The 18,478-nt window shown below is 54.0% G+C and overlaps 1 protein-coding gene across 14 annotated transcripts in view; it reads left to right on the top strand.

Moving 5' to 3' along the window:
• CACNA1C (calcium voltage-gated channel subunit alpha1 C) overlaps nt 1-18,478 on the top strand; it is a 463,540-nt gene that overhangs the window by 351,234 nt on the left and 93,828 nt on the right. For all 14 annotated transcript variants that reach the window (XM_044940916.2, XM_025282935.3, XM_025282924.3 and 11 more), the window contains 2 exons: nt 448-620; nt 15,717-15,807. In XM_044940916.2, coding sequence (XP_044796851.1) covers nt 448-620; nt 15,717-15,807 — 264 coding nt within the window. The remainder of the gene's footprint in view (nt 1-447; nt 621-15,716; nt 15,808-18,478) is intronic.

The raw sequence follows: 18,478 nt of genomic DNA, 5'->3' as shown, positions 1-18,478 counted from the left end.
AGAGCCCTGATTTGTAACATCTGACGACTTCTGTAGTGTAAACACCCCACCAGGGCCGACCTCAAGCCCCTGAGGAAGCACCTGGGTTGGCAGAGCCAGTGGAGGGGGGGGGAGGGGGGCTTCAGCTAGACCCAGCTCCTCATCTCCCGGGGCTGTAGTGGGGCTCCCTGCTGGCGACTGTTCAGAAGGCCTTTCAGGTCACTGGGGGACGTCTGTCATGAGAGACAGCTTGTAATCACGGCCCAAAAAGAGGGACATGGGTTCACCCGCTGCTCATGTCCCAAATGAAGATGCCCCCGCTCCCAGCCATTTTATGAGAGCAGGTCAGACCTGGGACGGGGCTCCATGCAAGTGGGGGCCGGCGGTGGGCTTCCCGTGCGATGCAGCTAACCCTTTGTTCCTCTTACCCCGTCTCTCCCGCCCTGCCCGCTTGGCGTCTCTCACCAGAGAGTTCTCCAAAGAGCGAGAGAAGGCCAAGGCCCGGGGAGACTTCCAGAAGCTGCGAGAGAAGCAGCAGCTGGAGGAGGACCTGAAGGGCTACCTGGACTGGATCACACAGGCCGAGGACATCGACCCCGAGAATGAGGACGAGGGCCTGGATGAGGAGAAACCCCGAAACAGTGAGCGGCCTCCCACAAGGGACTGGGGGCTGGGCTTGGGAGGGGGCGCTTGGGGCGCAGAGGCTGCCCACCCCTGCCTCGTGGGTGCATCCTTCTCGGCTCTCAGTCCCACGTGTGCAGCAGAGCCTCCCAGTCCCGCTGGGGCCTCTGGTCGGGAGACACTTTGCTCGGTGGGGTTCTTTGTTTTCAATCCAACGTCCTCCTCCCAGCCCGGCTCCCTGGGCGGGGGGGGGGGGGGGGGGGCATCCTGCTCTGGGCTTGTTCAAAAGGGATTGTCTCCACCTCCACCTCCTGGAAAGCGCACCCCTGTCCCTTTCCAAGCACCGCTGTGCTCTCAGGGAAAAGAGCCAAAGGTTTCTCTAGAGGAAGTTTGATTCAAAGCTCCAGGGAGGTGCTAAACAGGAAGGTTGAGGAAACCCCGAGGGCTTTGGCAGAACAGCATCAGGTTTTAGAAATGGAGCCCAGTCCCTCTCTCTGGGGTTTCCCATGGCAGCTTGTTGGCCAGGCTTTTGCTGGGATGGTAATGAGAGTGATGGATGGTATTGACTTGCAAGTGTTGAGGAGATGATGAATCGCGGAAATTCAGGCTCGTGGGACACGCCCAGTGGTTCTGAAATGTGGGCCCTGGACCGGCAGCACCAGCATCACTGGGGGACTTGCTGGAAATGCAGGCTCCTGACGCCTCCTCAGATCTGGTGGCTCCAGGGTGGGGCTCTGCGCTCTGTTCAGCCCCTAGTACCTGGGCTGTGGGGTGAACGTGGCCCTAACTGCCCTGTGTCTCCTCTGACCCTGACCATGCTATCCTCCTGTGGGTGTCCTTCCCTCATGTTTCACACATTTGAATAAGGTTGTTTCTGGCCAAGGAATCCATAAGGTTAAACAGCCTGCTGCATGGGTCAGGCAGGTAAGGACAGGGAACCAAAGGGGCTTGAGGGCCGAGAGGGAGAAGGGAGACCCGCTGGGCTCTGGGGACCAATGGGGAGGCAGGGTGTCCGTCACGGCATCCTTACGGAGGCCAGGAAGGCACAGGACATGTGGGTGCACGTGTATCCTGACACGGTGTGCGGATACCCTGGCCATGTGCATGGGCGTGCATTGTGCTGGTTGTGCTCACTCTTCCCGGCTGGTTTCCAGCTGTTTCTGCTCGTTGGTGCCTGAGCTCTCGGTGGCAATCCGGGAGGAGGCATGGGTGGAGGGAGAGGGCAGAGGACACGGCTGTGAGCACAGAGCGGCCTGCCTTCCCTCACCTCAGACGCAGGTGGAACACATCCTCCAACGATGCCCTTTCTGGTGACTCTGCTCAAGGGACACACACAAAATTAGAACGTGCCCTGCCAGGTGCTGGTAACAACATGATTCAGCAACCCAAGGTGGGCTTCACGCTCTGCTAGGAGTTCAGCAGGCTGGAAGACAAGGCCTGGGATGGATTGGAACAGGGAGCAGCGACACGGCCAAGGGTCTTCCTGGGAAGATGCCCGGCAGAGTCTTGCTGATGGATTGTGGACAAAGGGGTGGTCCGTGGTGCCGAGCAATGCGTGAATGAGTGAGCTGGCCTGGGAGCTGAGGGCATCCCTGCCACCAAGCACAGGAGTCGGCTCTGGACCCCAGTCTGCTCCCTGGTCAGGGCAGTGCTCGGTTCTTGACGGATGGCGGGAACGGGTTTCTTGTATGTTCATAGGGACATGTGTGTCTGTGGCCCACCCAGCACTGTGTGGCTGTCCACAGAGACGCGGTGATCCCCTCTCCTCCAAGGACAGGTATGCTGCCCCCTGACCTACCCAGATGGGGGAGGCTCTGCTGCTGGAGCAGATTGAGTGCACAAGCCCCCCACCCCCATTTCTGACCAAGCTTTGGGGAGCACACGATGAACCGCCCACCCTTGTGGACAGAGTCTCTCGCAGGACCCTCTTGAGCCCAAATACAGATGAGCTCAGCCTGGAAGCTGCTGCCCTCCCCCAGGCTCTTTCATCGGGGCCTGGGTCTGCTTCTGTCTTCAGTCTTGTCCCAGGAGGAGGACAGTACAGGGCCTGCCTGCTTCCATTGTGGAGATGGCTGTGGGGCAGTCCAGGGGTTGGGGTGCCAGGGAATGAGCGTCTTAAAAAGCATGACAAAGGGTGAAATAGGAACATGTGAGGAACTGAACGCGAGATGCTTGGGGGTGGAGTCAGAAGGTTCACCCAGAGGTGCGGGCTTCAGGAAAGTCCGATCAAGAGCAGAGTGGACGAGACTGGGTTGTTAAGGAGCTGGCCACCTAATGGATTTGAAGAAAAGGCAGGCCCATGCCCAGAAACTATATTCTGATCTTCAGAACTTCGTAGTTTGCCCTTTGAAGCAAATACAAGGGGAGAGACCCTGCTATATGCTTCCATCAAAGTAGCTGAAATTTGCCTTTGAAATTGCTCCAAGATTACAGTATAGTGTGTCTGCCAGTCTCTTCAGCTCAAAGACTAAGTCGTCTTTTCAGAAAAAGGGTAAAAGATATTGTCACTCTTGACCAATGGCTTTGGCCACTTCTGCCTTCACCCCAGCCAGGATCCCCAGTGGCACTTAGGAGATGCCAGGTGTCCGGCAATGGTGATACAGCCATGACCCCAGCCAGGAAACTGCTCAGAGGCACGTCACTGCATGGTAGCTGAGCACACCCACAAGGAGCCCAGGTATACGTTTGTGGAGGAAAAGCTACAGACACCACCGAGGTCATAGAAACAGCAGGGTTAGGGAAGGGAACAGAGAGAAAGTGCATTGTTTGAGGTGTTTCTCTAAGTAATCAGAGTCGATAAGGTGGCCAGTAAATTATATAAAAAATACGTTACAATATTCTGAGTTCATTCATCCTCCCTCCCTCCATCTCCCGATTAAAGGTCCGCTTTGAGCCACACGCTGGAGAAGGCAATGGTACCCCACTCCAGTACTCTTGCCTGGAAAATCCCATCAGCGGAGGAGCCTGGTAGGCTGCAGTCCATGGGGTCGCAAAGAATCAGACATGACTGAGCGACTTCACTTTCACTTTTCACTTTCATGCATTGGAGAAGGAAATGGCAACCCACTCCAGTGTTCTTGCCTGGAGAATCCCAGGGATGGGGGAGCCTGGTGGGCTGCCGTCTATGGGGTCACACAGATTCGGACACGACTGAAGCGACTTAGCAGCAGCAGCAGCAGCAGCACCACCACATGCTGCTTCAGGCCCTGGGGACACAGCCCTCATGGAACAGGAATCCTTCTTTCTTTCTCCTCCTCAAGATCAAAAATGCGTGGATTAATTATTTGTGCATGTAGGAATCTCTCTTTCACACTGTTCAGACCATTTAAATGCAGCCCCAGTCCTCGAAGACAGACATTTGTGCGATGAGCATGGAAAAGACAGACCGTGGAACCGAACGACCGAGTTTGCACACAGACAAGCAGATTAAATATGTATTCCGTGTATTCAGCTCTGCTCCTAGGAGCCCCTCTGCAGTCCCCGTGCAGCAGCAGAGCCACGTGGCTTCCACCCGCCCTGCCAAGTCTGGATTGTGTATTGTTGAAACACAGAGATTGGAGGGCTTCCAAGAGCAGAGGCTGCCCTCAGAAGGGCCCAGTAGGGTTCGAAAGCAGGGATCTGAACATCACTGGTCCACACTGTACACGTGTCCAAGGTACGGGCATCATTATTTGAGCTTTTCTTACATTTCGATGAATACAAATGGTGTGTTCCTTGGACGTACTCGTTCTCACGGCTGCCACACACCTGGAATGCCGAGACAGAGTTCTGGTCAGATGGCCAGAGGGACACTAGCGAAGGTTTTTCTCCTCGACTCCCATCTTACTCTGGCCCCTAAGTGACTGTGTTAGAGGCCGTCCTAAGCCTACACCCTGGGGGGAGAGCAGACGCCTTAGGGCTGTGGAGGAACAGCTCACCCAGCTGGTGAGACAAGGCGTCAGGCACAAACTGAGCCCCACAATGAGGACCAGCATCCAATCCCTGGGCTGCGCTGTGAGGCTGTTTCATGGATCCTTCCAGGCTGCTGGGAACGACTCCCCTGGGTGGGTCCTGGGGGCCCATGTCATGCATGTGCAGAACCACACTCGGGAATCTGGTCAGAACAAGGACATGGGCAGGGGTTTCTCCAAGGGCAGCCCATGCACCAGGGAGCAGTCTGGCTGCTCTGCTGTCGGGCCCAGTCTGGGAACGGTGGAGGGGCCCCTGGGGGCCCCGTCAAGTGTACTTGGAGAGCACACTGTTTTCAGAGTGTGGCCCCAAGAGGACAGTGTTCCGTGAAGGTCATCAAGGGAGGCGGGGGACAGTAGACTGTCCTGTTTCCAACGACATCCCAGGTGGTAGCAGGACAAGAAAGAAAGCCGCTTACTGAGATTCATAAAAGTATACATCCTTTGTAATTTAGATGTGATTCATGTGAGTTCATCCGACTGACTGAACTCACTCCCAGCAAAGAGGTCTGCAGGGGACTTTCGCTGGACAGAGCTTTGATGAAAGGTTTATCCTCTCAAAAGATATACATTTCAGTTTTCATAAGGTTCTTCAGTGTTAGGGGTTTTTAACAAAAAATAAGGATATTAAGATATTTTTAAATATCTAGTCACAGGAGCCATTGATGGTCACTAAATTCATATTCTAAAACTGACTTGCTAAGCATAATGTTGGTTTTGACACACAGTCCCGAAGTCATGCTCAGGGGGCTTCAGAATGTGCCTGGTGCAGGCACACAAACCCCCCGAGGTTAGAGGTCAAGAGAAAAACAAAAACGCAGGCCAGAAACTGGTAAGCAATGATTCCAGCTGCACCGAAACTTGTCTGTGCCTCTACTCGGGGATGAGATAATAGATCTGCTCTCAACAGCTGGCTGATGAGGTGAAAAGCCCTAATTATATGCTTGACAGGCCAGTTTTAAGGGGGAAAGCCTTTGTTTACCTTCTGAATTCCAAGCTTCAAATCAGCCAGTCAACTCTTACATCTCATGTCAGTGACTCATGAGATAGGATAATGATATCCAGCATCAGGTCAGTCACTGTGTCAACAAAATTCTCTGAAAATAACAGCATGTATACACACACACACACACACACACACACACACACACACACACACCAGGGGTACATACACACATCAGGCGCATGGATACGCACACGTCCCCACACCATATACATAGGCAAGAACAAGCGGAGGACCCTTTCTCAACAGGAACACTCAGAATTACAGTTTTATTATATTTGTTGATATTCAACACTTGCTCCAGCTACGACGAGAAGCTTGGTGGGTCTCTTGCTGTGCCCCAGCAGACACAGAAAGATCGGGCTTCCACCTGGGAGAAGGGCACATCTTGGTGTGGCCAGCAGTGAGGGTCCTGGCCCTCTTGCCCTCGGCTCCCTCCACCACTCTGCAGTGATTGGGCAGCTGATCTGGTCAGTCACTGACCCTCAGGCGGGGTATCCGAGGTTTTCGCCAAGAGGGCACCAGGCTTCAGTTAGACTTGTAGAGCTTCTTCTTGAGCCTCTTAGGTGGTATAAAATCATTTCCATTCGTTGTAGCTTCCACTAATCCCTTACTGGATGGATTCTATCCGTTTATTAAGTCGTCCCTTGATTAGACCAGAAATGTGGACACAGCCAGCTCTCACCTGACTGGAGGCTGGAGCTTACGGTCTGCACAGTTGCAGCTGTGTGTTGTGTTGTAGACTGAACAGGAGTTGAGAACCACAGGTCACCAGACTCCCAGTCCCTGCCCAGTGGCTGATGAGCAGTGTGCCCCTCTCGGTTTCCTTGTCTATAAAAGGGAGGAGTCAGATCAGACAGCTGCAAAGACCTGTTCCAGGATCAGGTGTGGTTTCTGTGGTCCGAAGCTGACACATGTCAGCTTTAGCCCTGGGAGTTTAGACAAACCTCCAGTCCATCAGACCCCAGAGGACTTCAGTTGATTTCAGACTCCTGGAACTTGCTCTGGGTCTCCCATAGAAGTCCCCTGAACCCTGGAAGCAAACTGATTCTTCCAAAGACCTTCCTGGTGCCTGGTATCCTCTGCCCCCCCTCACCTAGAGAGCCCAGCTCCACCATCTTCCTTAGGAACCACCCTACTCTGAGCCCTCCTCAGGCGCCCTTCCCTTTTCCACCCTTCCCCCTCCTCTCCTTACCCCCTCTTTTTGACCCCAGATGCCTGCTCCATGCCTGCCTGGTGACACTGAGGTATACGACCTGTTGTACCTGTTTAATCCATCTTCCCCCATGCTGGGCTGTGCAACTGGCGTGAGAGGGGAGGTTCACATCCCCAGAATTCTCACAGAGCCTGGCGGATCAACCAACAGTGAATATGGAAAAGGGGTGGGAGGCCTGGAAATCTGTGAAAGTCCACCATTGGGAACAGGTGACCTGGACCCGCCTTGTCACTGTGTCGGGCTAAAATCAGGCAGGACCGGATATCTGGCCCTGCAGAGGCCACGGAATGAATCAGACACACCAATTAATTTGTCATCTTCCGTTTCTTGTCTGTCAACACTTCTCTCTGACTTCTGCAAGAGGACAGACTACTCCTCGATGTTTTTCTTCATGTACCAACCACTTCTCCCCTTTCTTCTTCAAATACATTCGGAGAAGTGCCAGAAATATCTTTATTTTATTTCTCTCTCAGTGAGGTCAGCTAGCTGTCTACACAGGCAGTTGAGAAAGGGTTAAGAGAGGACCCAGAGTAAGTTCCCAGCTGTTTCTTTAGGACCGGAAAGCTGAATACATTTAAGGCTTGAAAAGGTCAACTCCCTTCCAAGGGGCAGAGGTTTGATTTCATCCATCGTGTGGTCTTGGGCATAACGCTCATTTCATTCACTGGTAGAGATGGAGATTTATGGACTAAATGTTATCACAAGCAGAGACTTAATGAGATCTCAGCTGCGTCTCCTGGGTGGAGTGGAAAGCAGCCATTTTGGTAATAAATAGAGAACGGCTTCTAATTTGTAAATTCCTCTTTCCGTTGCTAAGTCTAATCAGATCAGTGAAACTGGAGGGAATTGTTGACGACCCAAGATGATTTTCCATGCCTTAATCTGTCCAGGAAGCATTACTTCTAATGGAAGCGGCTTGCTTCTCTGGCAGCGGTAGGGGATGACATTTCTCATTAGACTAACTCAATTGTTGCCTATTAAAAAATATGTTTAGCCCCAAATCTATTTAAAAGCAAACTGGAACCGAGGCCCCGTATCACTCTGCTACTAGTCTCCCTGCTTCATAGAAGCAGAAATTCTTTCGGAATGAGCTGCAGACCTCTCTCTGTAGCAGGGCCATCCCGAAGGGTCTACGGCCTGTGTGATGTCGTCCTGACCCAAGAGAAGTGTCCAGAATAGGGCTCGGTGGACCACCAGGCAGTCAGGTGTGCTCACGGCCTCTCTGGCATGGCAGAGAGCAGGTTGGGAGAATAGAACCCAGTCTCTGGCAGACACTGCAGTTGAAGGTTAAAAAGGGGAATTAAGGGGGCACCAAAGGAGAAGAGCAAAGCTCTTTTCTCGAGTCCTGCTTGAATCTTTTTTTTTTTTTTTCATGCATGTAATAACAGTTCAAGGTTTTTACAAAGTGTCTTCTCACAAGCTGTTAAGCATTTCCAGGGCAGAGACCCTGTCAGAGTAGGTGACTGTTCTCGCACAGTAGGGACATCATGAATATTCATGAAGGTCTGACCACCTTGACAACCAGGGCCCCAAAGGGAACGTGGTGTCTGCAGCCCTCCTAGTGGAGCGGCTGAGAACACGTCCACCATCACCAACCAGCACTCAGACTCCAGGTGACCGTTCAGATCACAGCAGCTGGTCCTGAGGTTCTTCTCTTGGGCCTGCATTTTTGCTTTTTCATCCCCAGTAAGTCCATCTGGTGTCTGGGCGATATGCACACGCGGAGAAGTATTACTCTAACCCGTGTTACCTTTAATCCTCACTTAACCCTCCAAGATCCGTATTATGGTCTCTTTTTTTTTTTTTTTTCGATTTGATTGATTGATTTTTGGTTGTGCCGGGTCTTCGTTGCTCTGCGGGCTTTTCTCTCATTGCAGCAAGTAAGGGCTGCTCTTCACTGCAGTGCACCAGCTTCTCACTGCGGAGGCTTCCCTTGTTGCAAAGCATGGGCTCTAGGGCACGTGGGCTTCAGCAGTTCTGGCACACGGGCTCAATAGTTGTGCTGCAGGGGCTTAGTTGCTCCTTGGTGTGTGGGGTCTTCCCAAACCAGGGCTCAAACCCTTGTCTCCTGCATTGGCAGGCAGATTCTTTACCACCGAGCCACCAGGAAAGCCCTATGTTGTCTCAGTTTTTTTTTTTTTTTTTAAGATGAAAAAACTGAGGTTCAGATCATTTTCCCAAAAGGATCATTTCAGGCAGCCCCAGAAATGGATGTCGCAAGTTTAGAGACAGAGACTATGTCCCCTGACCACCTCATCTACACTAAACCATCCGAGGGTCTGCACAGAATGTGGGCTCAGCCCTTCCCTGTCCCTGAACTCGACCTCTGGCCGCCCCCGTGGATGTGGTCCTGATGGGGCCTGACCAATGCAAGAGGGGAGCAAGGCCTCCAGTCTAGAGCGCATTCTGGAGCAGGTTCTGGAGTAATCTTGCTGAGAAATATGTGGATGATTAAAGCATCAGGAGAACCAGGATGCAGAAGAACCTGACAAGCACCAGCAGGGAGAGCCGCATGATCGATTAAAGTGGAGGACGTGGCGGGGGAGGAGGTGGCTGATGGATGTACTGACCGCTGCACGCAGATTCATTCAGGGAGTTATGGGGCTTGAGGTACCACAGGTTTGGGAGCTAAAGTGACTCACTTCCCATAAACACCTGCAGTTTGAGGCTGAAATCTGCTCTCCTGCTGAGGGGGAGGCAAGGCTGAAGCCTCATGAAGAAGCCGTGTTCTCGTCAGGACAGCCTCATCGTGGGTGCCCATGGCCTTCAGGATTTTGCTGGACCCCTGTAGGGCCTCCCTGGGGAATCTGACTTAGGCCAAAGTTATCACGAGCAGCAGAAAATAGGGAAGAAGAGGGAGACCAAGAAGAAAGAGAGAGAGAAAGCACACCCTGAGCTCTGCAGGCCCCCATGGACAGCACACACAGGGCACAAGTGTGAGGCCTGGGCCTTCAGGAGGGAGTAGGACGAGCCTGGGCTTAGCCAGGATGACCGAGGTGGGGTTTTGGCCCCTCTGTGATGTGAGTAAAGGGCAGGCAAGAAAAGGAGGCAGTGCTGGCTGGTGGAAAAGGGACCAGACCTCCAGCTCTAATTAGCTGTTTGACCTTGGGCGAGTCACTGGCCCTCTCTGTACCTCACTGATCTCCACGGTCAAAGGAAGGGCTGCTCTGCCCTTCTAGCCCTGCAACACATGTAGGCCTTGGTAGGGAAACCAAGCCACAGAAGAGGGATGTAACAGACCCTAGGTCTCAGAGATCCAAAGTGCAAAGTGAGTGAGTCAAAGTTGCTCAGCCATGTCTGACTCTTTGTGACCCCATGGACTGTACAGTCCATGGAATTCTCCAGGCCAGAATACTGGAGTGGGTAGCCTTTCCCTTCTCCAGGGGATCTTCCCAACCCAGGGATCGAACTCAGGTCTCCTGCATTCCAGGCTGATTCTTTACCAGCTGAGTTACAAGGGAAGCCCCCAAAGTGCAGAACCAGGGTCCAAACTCAAGCCACTGACTCCAGGACCCAGGCTCCGACCCAGCGGCACCCTGGGCAGGGTTGCACAGTACCTGACTTCTCCCGGGACTTCCCACCCATACTCTCTGCCCGCCTTCTCCTTCTCCCAGTGACCCTAGCATATCCACAGGCCACCTCTTCTCTCCTGATCGGGAAGAACTTGTCTGATGTAGATGAAGGTAGACTTGGCTTGACACAGGCTGGGGTTCAAATCCCGGATCTCATGAGCTGCTCTGCTCACTTTGGATAAGCTGCTTATTCTCTCAGCCTCAGTTTCCTGATCTATGAAATGTGAGCATGTAAGGGGGCGATATACTCTCTCATCGAGTTGTTCTGGGGCTTGAGTTAGGTCTGGTGCGTCACCGGCAGGTAGCAGGTGATGGAAGACTGAGCTGTTATCATGACCCTGCTGTAGAGCTGTTATGATCCTTGCCTTACTATCATCTGTCCCAAGAGAATCCAAGGCCCTAAAACGGAAGGATGACATAGTGGACACCATCTGGCTGGGCTGAAGAGGGACTGGGGGGACACAGCCATTCTCTGTCCCTCATATGTCACTCCACACGGGTGACCCTCTGCTGAGCCTGGCCTTGGAATCTAGAACATCATCTCCAACCTAAAAGCAGTTTTGTGCCTAAAACAGCTGATTTCCAGAGGCATCCTGCACAGAAGGGTCCCCATCACCACCTCTCTCACCCCCGAGGGTGGTGGTGAGCTGTGTCCCTCGGGGGCCGGGGGGATGGGTCCAGCCCCTCCTGTTTGCCCAGCATCCCCAGGGCCTGAGGATGCCCACTCAGCCCCTTCACCCCTCAGGATGGTGGGGCCAGGTGGGAAGAGAAGCAGGTGCCCAAGTGCAGCCCTCTAGCTACATGGTCCCCCCGCCCCGTCCTAACTGAGGGGGCCACCGCAGTGGCGCCGTGACCATGGGGAGAGATTTTATGCTTGGGAGCGCAGGGCGTTTATGGCCTGCTGGGAGCCCAGCGACCTGGTTTTCTCCTCTGGATGGCGGCTGCAGACCAAGGGCGGGCGTTTCGGCCTCCTCCGGTTTATGGCGGTAATAATAATTATTGCGACAACATGTCGTGCTTACACTGTGCCTTTTTAATAAGGCCACTTTGTTTGGCTTCTTAATATTTAATCCTGTTTTGTATTTACTTTCTGATGGCTTAGAATCAGCCAGGTCTTAACTGCTTCTGGGGAGGTAGCCCTGCGGGGCCCGGGCACTCAGGACGCTGCCGAGGAGGCTCTGGGGGCGGCGTGACCTTCCACCCAGATGGGCCCCACAGCTGGCACCGCTTACCTTCTCTCTCTCCCCAACTCTTCACTCTTTTGTCTGCAATCTGCTTTTCCTCTCCTGCCCCGACTCTTTCTTTGCCTTGGAAGAGACTGTCAGCTCAGCCTCTGATCAATTTATTCTTGTAAGAGACGAGGACCATGAGCCGCAGATTATCATGTAACCTAGTAGGAATGGTTCCGTGGCCTGGCCAAGGCTAGGGTAGCGCTGGTGATTCCTAGACCCACAGTGCAATGCCAGGGAGGTTCCCAGGAGCCTGAGCTGGGCAGAGACTGGGAGGAGGCTCCTATACCCCACAGCCTCTGACCATGAGTGGCCATAGGCTGGACCTCCCCAGCTGCAGAGAAGAAGTGAGGGATAACTCTCGAGTTACTTTTCCTGCAGGAGAAACGGAAGCCAAATGAAATGTGACATGGTTCCCCCTACCCCAAGAGAGTCCTGGGGCAGTAACCCCACCCAGGATGTCCATCCCTTCCTGCCTGGGGCTCAAGCCATGTCCCCAGTAATGTCCTGGCTCCCTGGTGCCTCCCAGGAGGTCAGCCTGCAGGGTCACTGGAGTGCAGCTGCCCTGGATGCTGCCTGACAGAGCCAGGAAGGCCCTGGACTCAGGCCAGTGTCCCCTGCTCCACGCACTCTCACCTGGACAGCAAATCTCCCCCCATCGGTGGGTTCACACCGCTCACCCGGCCCGCGCCCAGAGGCATGTGGGTCAGGTCCTGACAAAAAATGGATTCGACAACCAGGCAGTTTAAGAAGGGGCTCACAAAGATGCAGGCACCAGGGGTGACAGGCTCTGCTGGCACTGTCCTTTGGGCTGTCTGCAAAGGTCAGCCTCCCGGGCCCTGGGCGGAGGAGCAGCTGAAGGACAAACCCCAAGACACCAGCCCAGGGGAGCAGCCCTGAAACCCCCAAAGACGCCAAATGCCTGCTGTCATCGCACAACCAGTACCATTAGGACCTGAAAAAAGAGTCCCTGCGTACGTGCTGAGTCACTTCAGTCATGTCCAACTCTGTGTGACCCAATGGACTGTAGCCCACCAGACTCCTCTGTCCATGGGATTCTCCAGACAAGAATACTGGAGTGGGTTGCCATGACTTCCTCCAAGGGATCTCCCCAACCCAGGGATCAAACCCTCGTCTCTTACATTTCCTACATTGGAGGCAGGTTCTTTACCACTAACTATCACCTGGGAAGTCCCTTACTCCCTTGCCCTTGTTCAGTTCAGTTCAGTCGCTCAGTCATGTCTGACTCTTTGCGACCCCATGGACTGCAGCATGCCAGGCTTCCCTGTCCGTCACCAACTCCTGGAGCTTGCTCAAACTCATGTCCATCGAGTCGGTGATGCCATCTAACCATCTCATCCTCTGTCATCCCCTTCTCCTCCTGCCTTCAATCTTTCCCAGCATCAAAGTCTTTTCCAATGAGTCAGTTCTTCACATCAGGTGGCCAAAGCTTCTAGCTTCTAGCTGGAGCTAGAGCTTCAGCTTCAGCATCAGTCCTTCCAATGAACATTCAGAACTGATTTCCTTTAGGATTGACTGGTTTGATCTCCTTGTTATATCCATTCATTTATTTTTAAAATCCCATGTATAAGTGCTAACATATAGTATTTGTCTTTCTGACTTATTTCACCAAGCATAATGTCCTCCAGGTCCATCAAAGTTGTTTTAAGCTTTGTATTATGAAAATAAGTCTATTTGGGACGGACTCCTTTACATATGTTGAAAAGAATCCTGATCCATTTTTTCTCATGATCTAGTCTTCCAGATTCCCACTAACAAGCAGAGATGAGGTGGTCCTGCCTGGGAAGCCCTCTCTTCAAAGTCACCCCCATCTGCTGGTGCAGACGACACTTCTGTGGGAGTCCTTCCTTCTCCCCAGGATCCCTGGTCCTGTGTTGTTAGTTCACGTGATCTGGGGTTTGGGTCCTGTTTTGTTAAGTGTTCTCACATGTTTTGGTTTATGGCTTTTTACCATTTCTTCAGTTTTATTTTCGGAAGTGAGCCCGATATCCCGCATGGACGCCAAGTCCCATTTCTTTCTTTCCCCATGGCTGACCTGAGCTCTGCCCATGTCTTATTCCTGGTTTTTGACTCTGATGTCTTATCTGTGAAAGGAGGCACCTGGCGTGTCTGCTTGATCAGAAGGAAGGAGAGTTTCTTGGTTGCTTGGTCTAATCGCCCCCAGAAACCCATGGTGACGTCCCCCACACCACACGCGAGTAAACATGTGCTGGTGCCCACAGGGCAGAGCAGGAGCCTGCTTCTCCTGGGGGGTGTGTGTGTGTGTGTGTGCGTGTGTGTGCAAAGGGAGGGTGGCCTGTCCCGCCCAAATCCACCACCTCACTGTCCCTTCAAACCTGTAAAGTCAGTGAACACGACAACCGCAGCGGCTGACCCCTGAGAGGGCCTTTCCTTTGAAGATCGCCGGCCAAGGTTAAAGCCACTCTCAGTGCAGCTGTAGACAGTGAGATCCAGCACCGCCAGGTGACTGCACCCCACACTCTGTGATGCCCCAGAGCCTGCCTGGCTGTCGGAAACCCATCTCGTCTGGTGTGTAGCCCGGGGGCCATCAAACTGAGCACAGCATGGGGGCCGAGACCCCTGTGCTCCAGCCCAAGCCCCCAGCCACTGTGGCCCTCCCCTAGGCCTCGCTTCCCTGTCCTGTGACGAGAAGACTGGGCGACTCCCTTGCAATGACGTCTGGACTTGTTTACACCCGAGTTTGTGGAAAAGGACTCAAGGGTGGATACAGGACAGTCAGGCTTACGGAGTCGCGGGCTTTCCAGTTGTGTCTTCACATTCTGGGAATGAGTCTCTCTCACCTCCCCTTGACTTCATTCAAAAGGAAAGAAACCAAGGAAAAGCCACATCCAGCAACATCCCCACCCAACCAGGAGACCTATGCGGATGGCATGCTCCATTCTGGCGGCAGACCCCTGGGTACTGGTCCCTGTTCCATGTCCCCAGATGCCCCACCCCCACCAGTGCGGGTTCTGTGGCCACTGGGGCTCCTGACCTGCCCTGGATGAGGGTGCCGCGCTGCAAGCAGAGCTGAGCCAGGACCAAGGATGTGGCAGCCATGCTAGATAACAAGGATGGGAAAGTTAAGGGCACTGTGTGTGGCATGTTAGAAGGGTCAGAGAAGCTAGAAAAGAAGGAGAAGAATTCTTTGGGGATATACTTTTATTTGGAATAAAAAATAGTAACAGAAGAAAAAGGATGAGATGGCTGGATGGCATCACTGACTCAAGGGACATGAGTTTGAGTAAACTCCTAGGGACAGTGAAGGACAGGGAAGCCTGGTGTGTTGCAGTCCACAGGGACGCAAAGAGTTGGACACGACTAAGCGACTGAACAACAACAATAAAAGAAGTCTCTTCTTCTAAGCCTCTGACCTGGGCTCCAAGCTATAAGATTCCAGTCGCCCTGGAAATCCAGCGCCACCACCTCAGGGGAGCCTGGAGACAGACTGGGTGGGTCGGCCATCGTGGAGGCTGAGGGACCGTGTCCCAGGCCGGCCCACTGAGATACTGTGGGGAGGTGCTATCCCTGCGTGTGTCTTCAGGCCACGTCTCACCTTAGTTTGCTGGGTTCAACATGGAGGCTTCTCGTTCCCACATATGCAGGGCTGACCTGAGTCCTGAATGTGGCACTGGACGCGGCTGCTCCCCTCGAGCTATTTCAGGCTCCGTCCTGGGTGGAATCAATCCAGTGACCAAGACTCAGGCCGAGGGGCAGATCCTCCTCTGATCCATCAAGGAGCTACACCCTTGGCAAAGACACCCTTTCCATGGACAGGCTGGACCCTAAATGTTGGGATGAAGCCCCTTAGAATAGGGGGCTGTAAAGAAATAAGAAAAATAAAATATTGTCGTGAAAGCTCTTTTTATATGGAGGAATGGATGCAAAAGGGAAAGTAGAAGCAGCTTGTCGAAGGGCATGGAGTTGATGGTAGAGGAGGGACTGAGCGGGGCATCCTTGGGGGGTCTCCTCCCACCGTCCCACTTAGGGTGTCCCAGGTGGCAAGGCCACCATAGACAGGCAGCAGGTGTGTCAGTCAGGACCACAGACCTGCCAGGCACTGCCAGGGCTCCCCTCCCGACCGGGCTGCAGACTAACCCCCCTCTCCTTCCCTCCACGACTCTGCAGTGAGCATGCCCACCAGTGAGACCGAGTCTGTCAACACCGAAAACGTGGCTGGAGGGGACATCGAGGGAGAGAGCTGCGGGGCCAGGCTGGCGTGAGTAGTCTCGGGAGTGGGGCCCGTGGTCCCGGGAGGGTGTGAGCATGGCCCTGGCCAGGGGCTGCTCTGCACTTCCCAGGAGTTTGACTTTGGATTTTGAGCCCCTTTCCATCCCATCAGGGAAACAGAGTGTGTGTCTCTTTGGGAGTGGGGGTGTACATGTGTTGAGGGGGCTTTGAAATCTGTTTCTTCCCAGCCCCGCGCCCCATTTCTCCAGATCAGCTTTGTGAGGGTCCCTGAGTCCTGCTAAGCACCCTTTCATTTCAGATAAATGTGACCCAGGGGATAGGCAAACTGGCAAGAAATACTCTGGGAGAGGTGGTCTTACTTACGGCTCTGAGTTATCCATCCGGGGAAGGGAACACGGTTGTCTGTCATGCAGACTCAGCTATGAAAGTTCACCGGTGCCAGCCAGGCAAGTGGCCGCCTCCCTGAACACGAGCCCCAGCCCCCGGCTTCCTGAGCAGACTTGGGTCCGGGGCTGGGCCAGGTGCGTGGAGGGACGGCACACACGGATGGTCATCATCACCTCTAAGCTCCGTCCTAAAAATGGACACCAACAGGCCCTAAGAGATGTTCCCCAGCAAGAAATGAAAGGAAAATGGCTTAACTGCTAAAAATAAGCACGCTGCTGGGTTCCATTCTCAGAGTCTCAAAAAGCAGAGTCCACAAAGTGTAAGCTGGGTTCCCTTGGGGGTCAGGCTGACCCTGAGGGTGGTGCCTCCTGCGTCTGCCAGGCTGCACTTTTGGAAGTGGGAGCTGCTTGCCCCTGTTCCCAGGGATGTAAGACTCACCCCGGAAACTAAAAGGAACAGCAGACGGAGGGCTTGGAGGAGGACCAGCCCCACATCGGCTGAGTGTCTGAGTCGCTCCATCATGGAAACAGTGTCCTCGTTGACCTGTGACCCTGAAATGCCTTCGTATCTGGGTGACCCCAGCCCTCGAGGCGGTCCCCTTGTGGGTGCCTCTCATCTGAGCCGGGCCAGCCTTTGAGCAAGTAGGGAGCAGGAACAGACGGTTTCCAGAGTACACAGGCCTTGCCATCACTCCCCCCGACAGCAGCACCAGGGAATCCGTGCTGCTGAGTCCCAGCAATGTGGGGAAGCAGTTATTGTCAAACTGTTGTTAAAATACGGGGCTAATTATGTTCAAAGCAGCAGGGTGAACCCTCCCCTCTTCCCTCCTGTTAGAACCATACAAACAATCTCTCAGGATTGCGGACATGGGCCTGGCCCGCCATGGTTGAGAAGGTGAATGGCAGGTCCGCAAAGAGACGGAGGGAAGGTGACGAGGACTCTACCCTCTGGCTCTGGGCCCAGGTGACAGGCCGGGGGAGACCAGAGCGCTGGCGCCCACAAGCCTGTCCCCACAGAGGGGCTAGCATCTTCAGGACGTGACATGCAAGCCTCCAGGACTTGGCAGGAATGAACGGCAGTTCCCATAAACACCTGTGTTTGTGCTCCTACTGTGTGCAGATAAAGTGCCTGGCCCCAGCACCAGGATTATAGTGTGTCCTTCATAAACTGCCATCCTTCCCCAGTGGCTTCAGACAGCAATGGGAGAAGACCATCAGCGTTCCTGCTGGGGACGTGGCGTTAACGCCGGGGGCTGAAGCCGAGTGAGATGAGCAGGGAGAGGCCAGCATTTCTGAAGCGGAGAACAAACAGCCTGAGTAGCAGGATGAGGATTTCTGTGTCATGAGAGGCCTGGCTGAAGATGGTTCCAAGGGGATGGGGCAGACAGAAAGTGACTGCAAGGTGATGTTTTGTGGGGAGGGGGCAGACAGGTAGGAGAGGGGATGAGAGGAGGGAGCCATCTGTTGAGTCTGAAGACAGAAAAGATATGGACACTGAAGTCACCGGCGGGGCTGCAAGGTGTGGGAGCTGCAAGGTGTGGGTTCCCCTCTGGGGCACAGGCTAGAGGCCTCAGTTTAGAAATGAAGGATGCAGTTACGTGGCACTGACACCAAGGCTGTTCACCGGGGCGGAAGGCCGGGGCTGAAGGCGGGGAAGTGTTTAGACACTTTTTTAAGAAGTAAAAGAGCAAGTAAATGAAACAGATGGAGAGGTGCCAGGAGACCAGACAGCACAGGCCTGGAGGCCACTGGAGGAGGGATGTCCAGCCTGTGTTCTTCATTTGTACCCCATCTGGGCAGCATGCCCGCTCAGTGCCAGGCCACGGGGACACAGAGCCTGAGACCATGGTGACACCACCCCCCCTGGAACTCACAGCCTGGTGTGGAAGTGACACTGGGCATCACTGTGATTTGGGATAAGTGTTCGGAAGGCAACTTCCGTGGGAGAGTGGCCATGCGAGAAGCAGGCTGTGCTGTGTTAAATTGCAGGCCCCAGCCCAGGTGGCGTGCAAGGTCCCTTCAGTCCCAACGCCCACAGATCTGCAAGAAGGAAAAATCAGAAAGAAGCTTACAACTCTGACACCAAGAATGATATGCACCTCGCCACAGGCATGAGCTCAGGGGTGCTGGACGGCACAGGAGGTAAAGGCAGGAGAGGCCCCGAGAGGAGGCCAAGATCTCAGGGCCAAGTGGCAGCCAGACGTGAGCTCAGGGAGAGGTCCCAGGATGAGGCCAAGACCTCAGGGCCAAGTGGAGGCCAGACGTGAGCTCGGGGATGTCGGATGGCACAGAAGGTAAAGGCAGGAGAGGCCC

The sequence above is a fragment of the Bubalus bubalis genome, chromosome 4 (genome assembly GCF_019923935.1).
Source record: "Bubalus bubalis isolate 160015118507 breed Murrah chromosome 4, NDDB_SH_1, whole genome shotgun sequence".
NCBI classification, from domain to species: Eukaryota; Metazoa; Chordata; class Mammalia; order Artiodactyla; family Bovidae; genus Bubalus; species Bubalus bubalis.
This window is presented reverse-complemented; position numbering and strand designations above follow the sequence as displayed.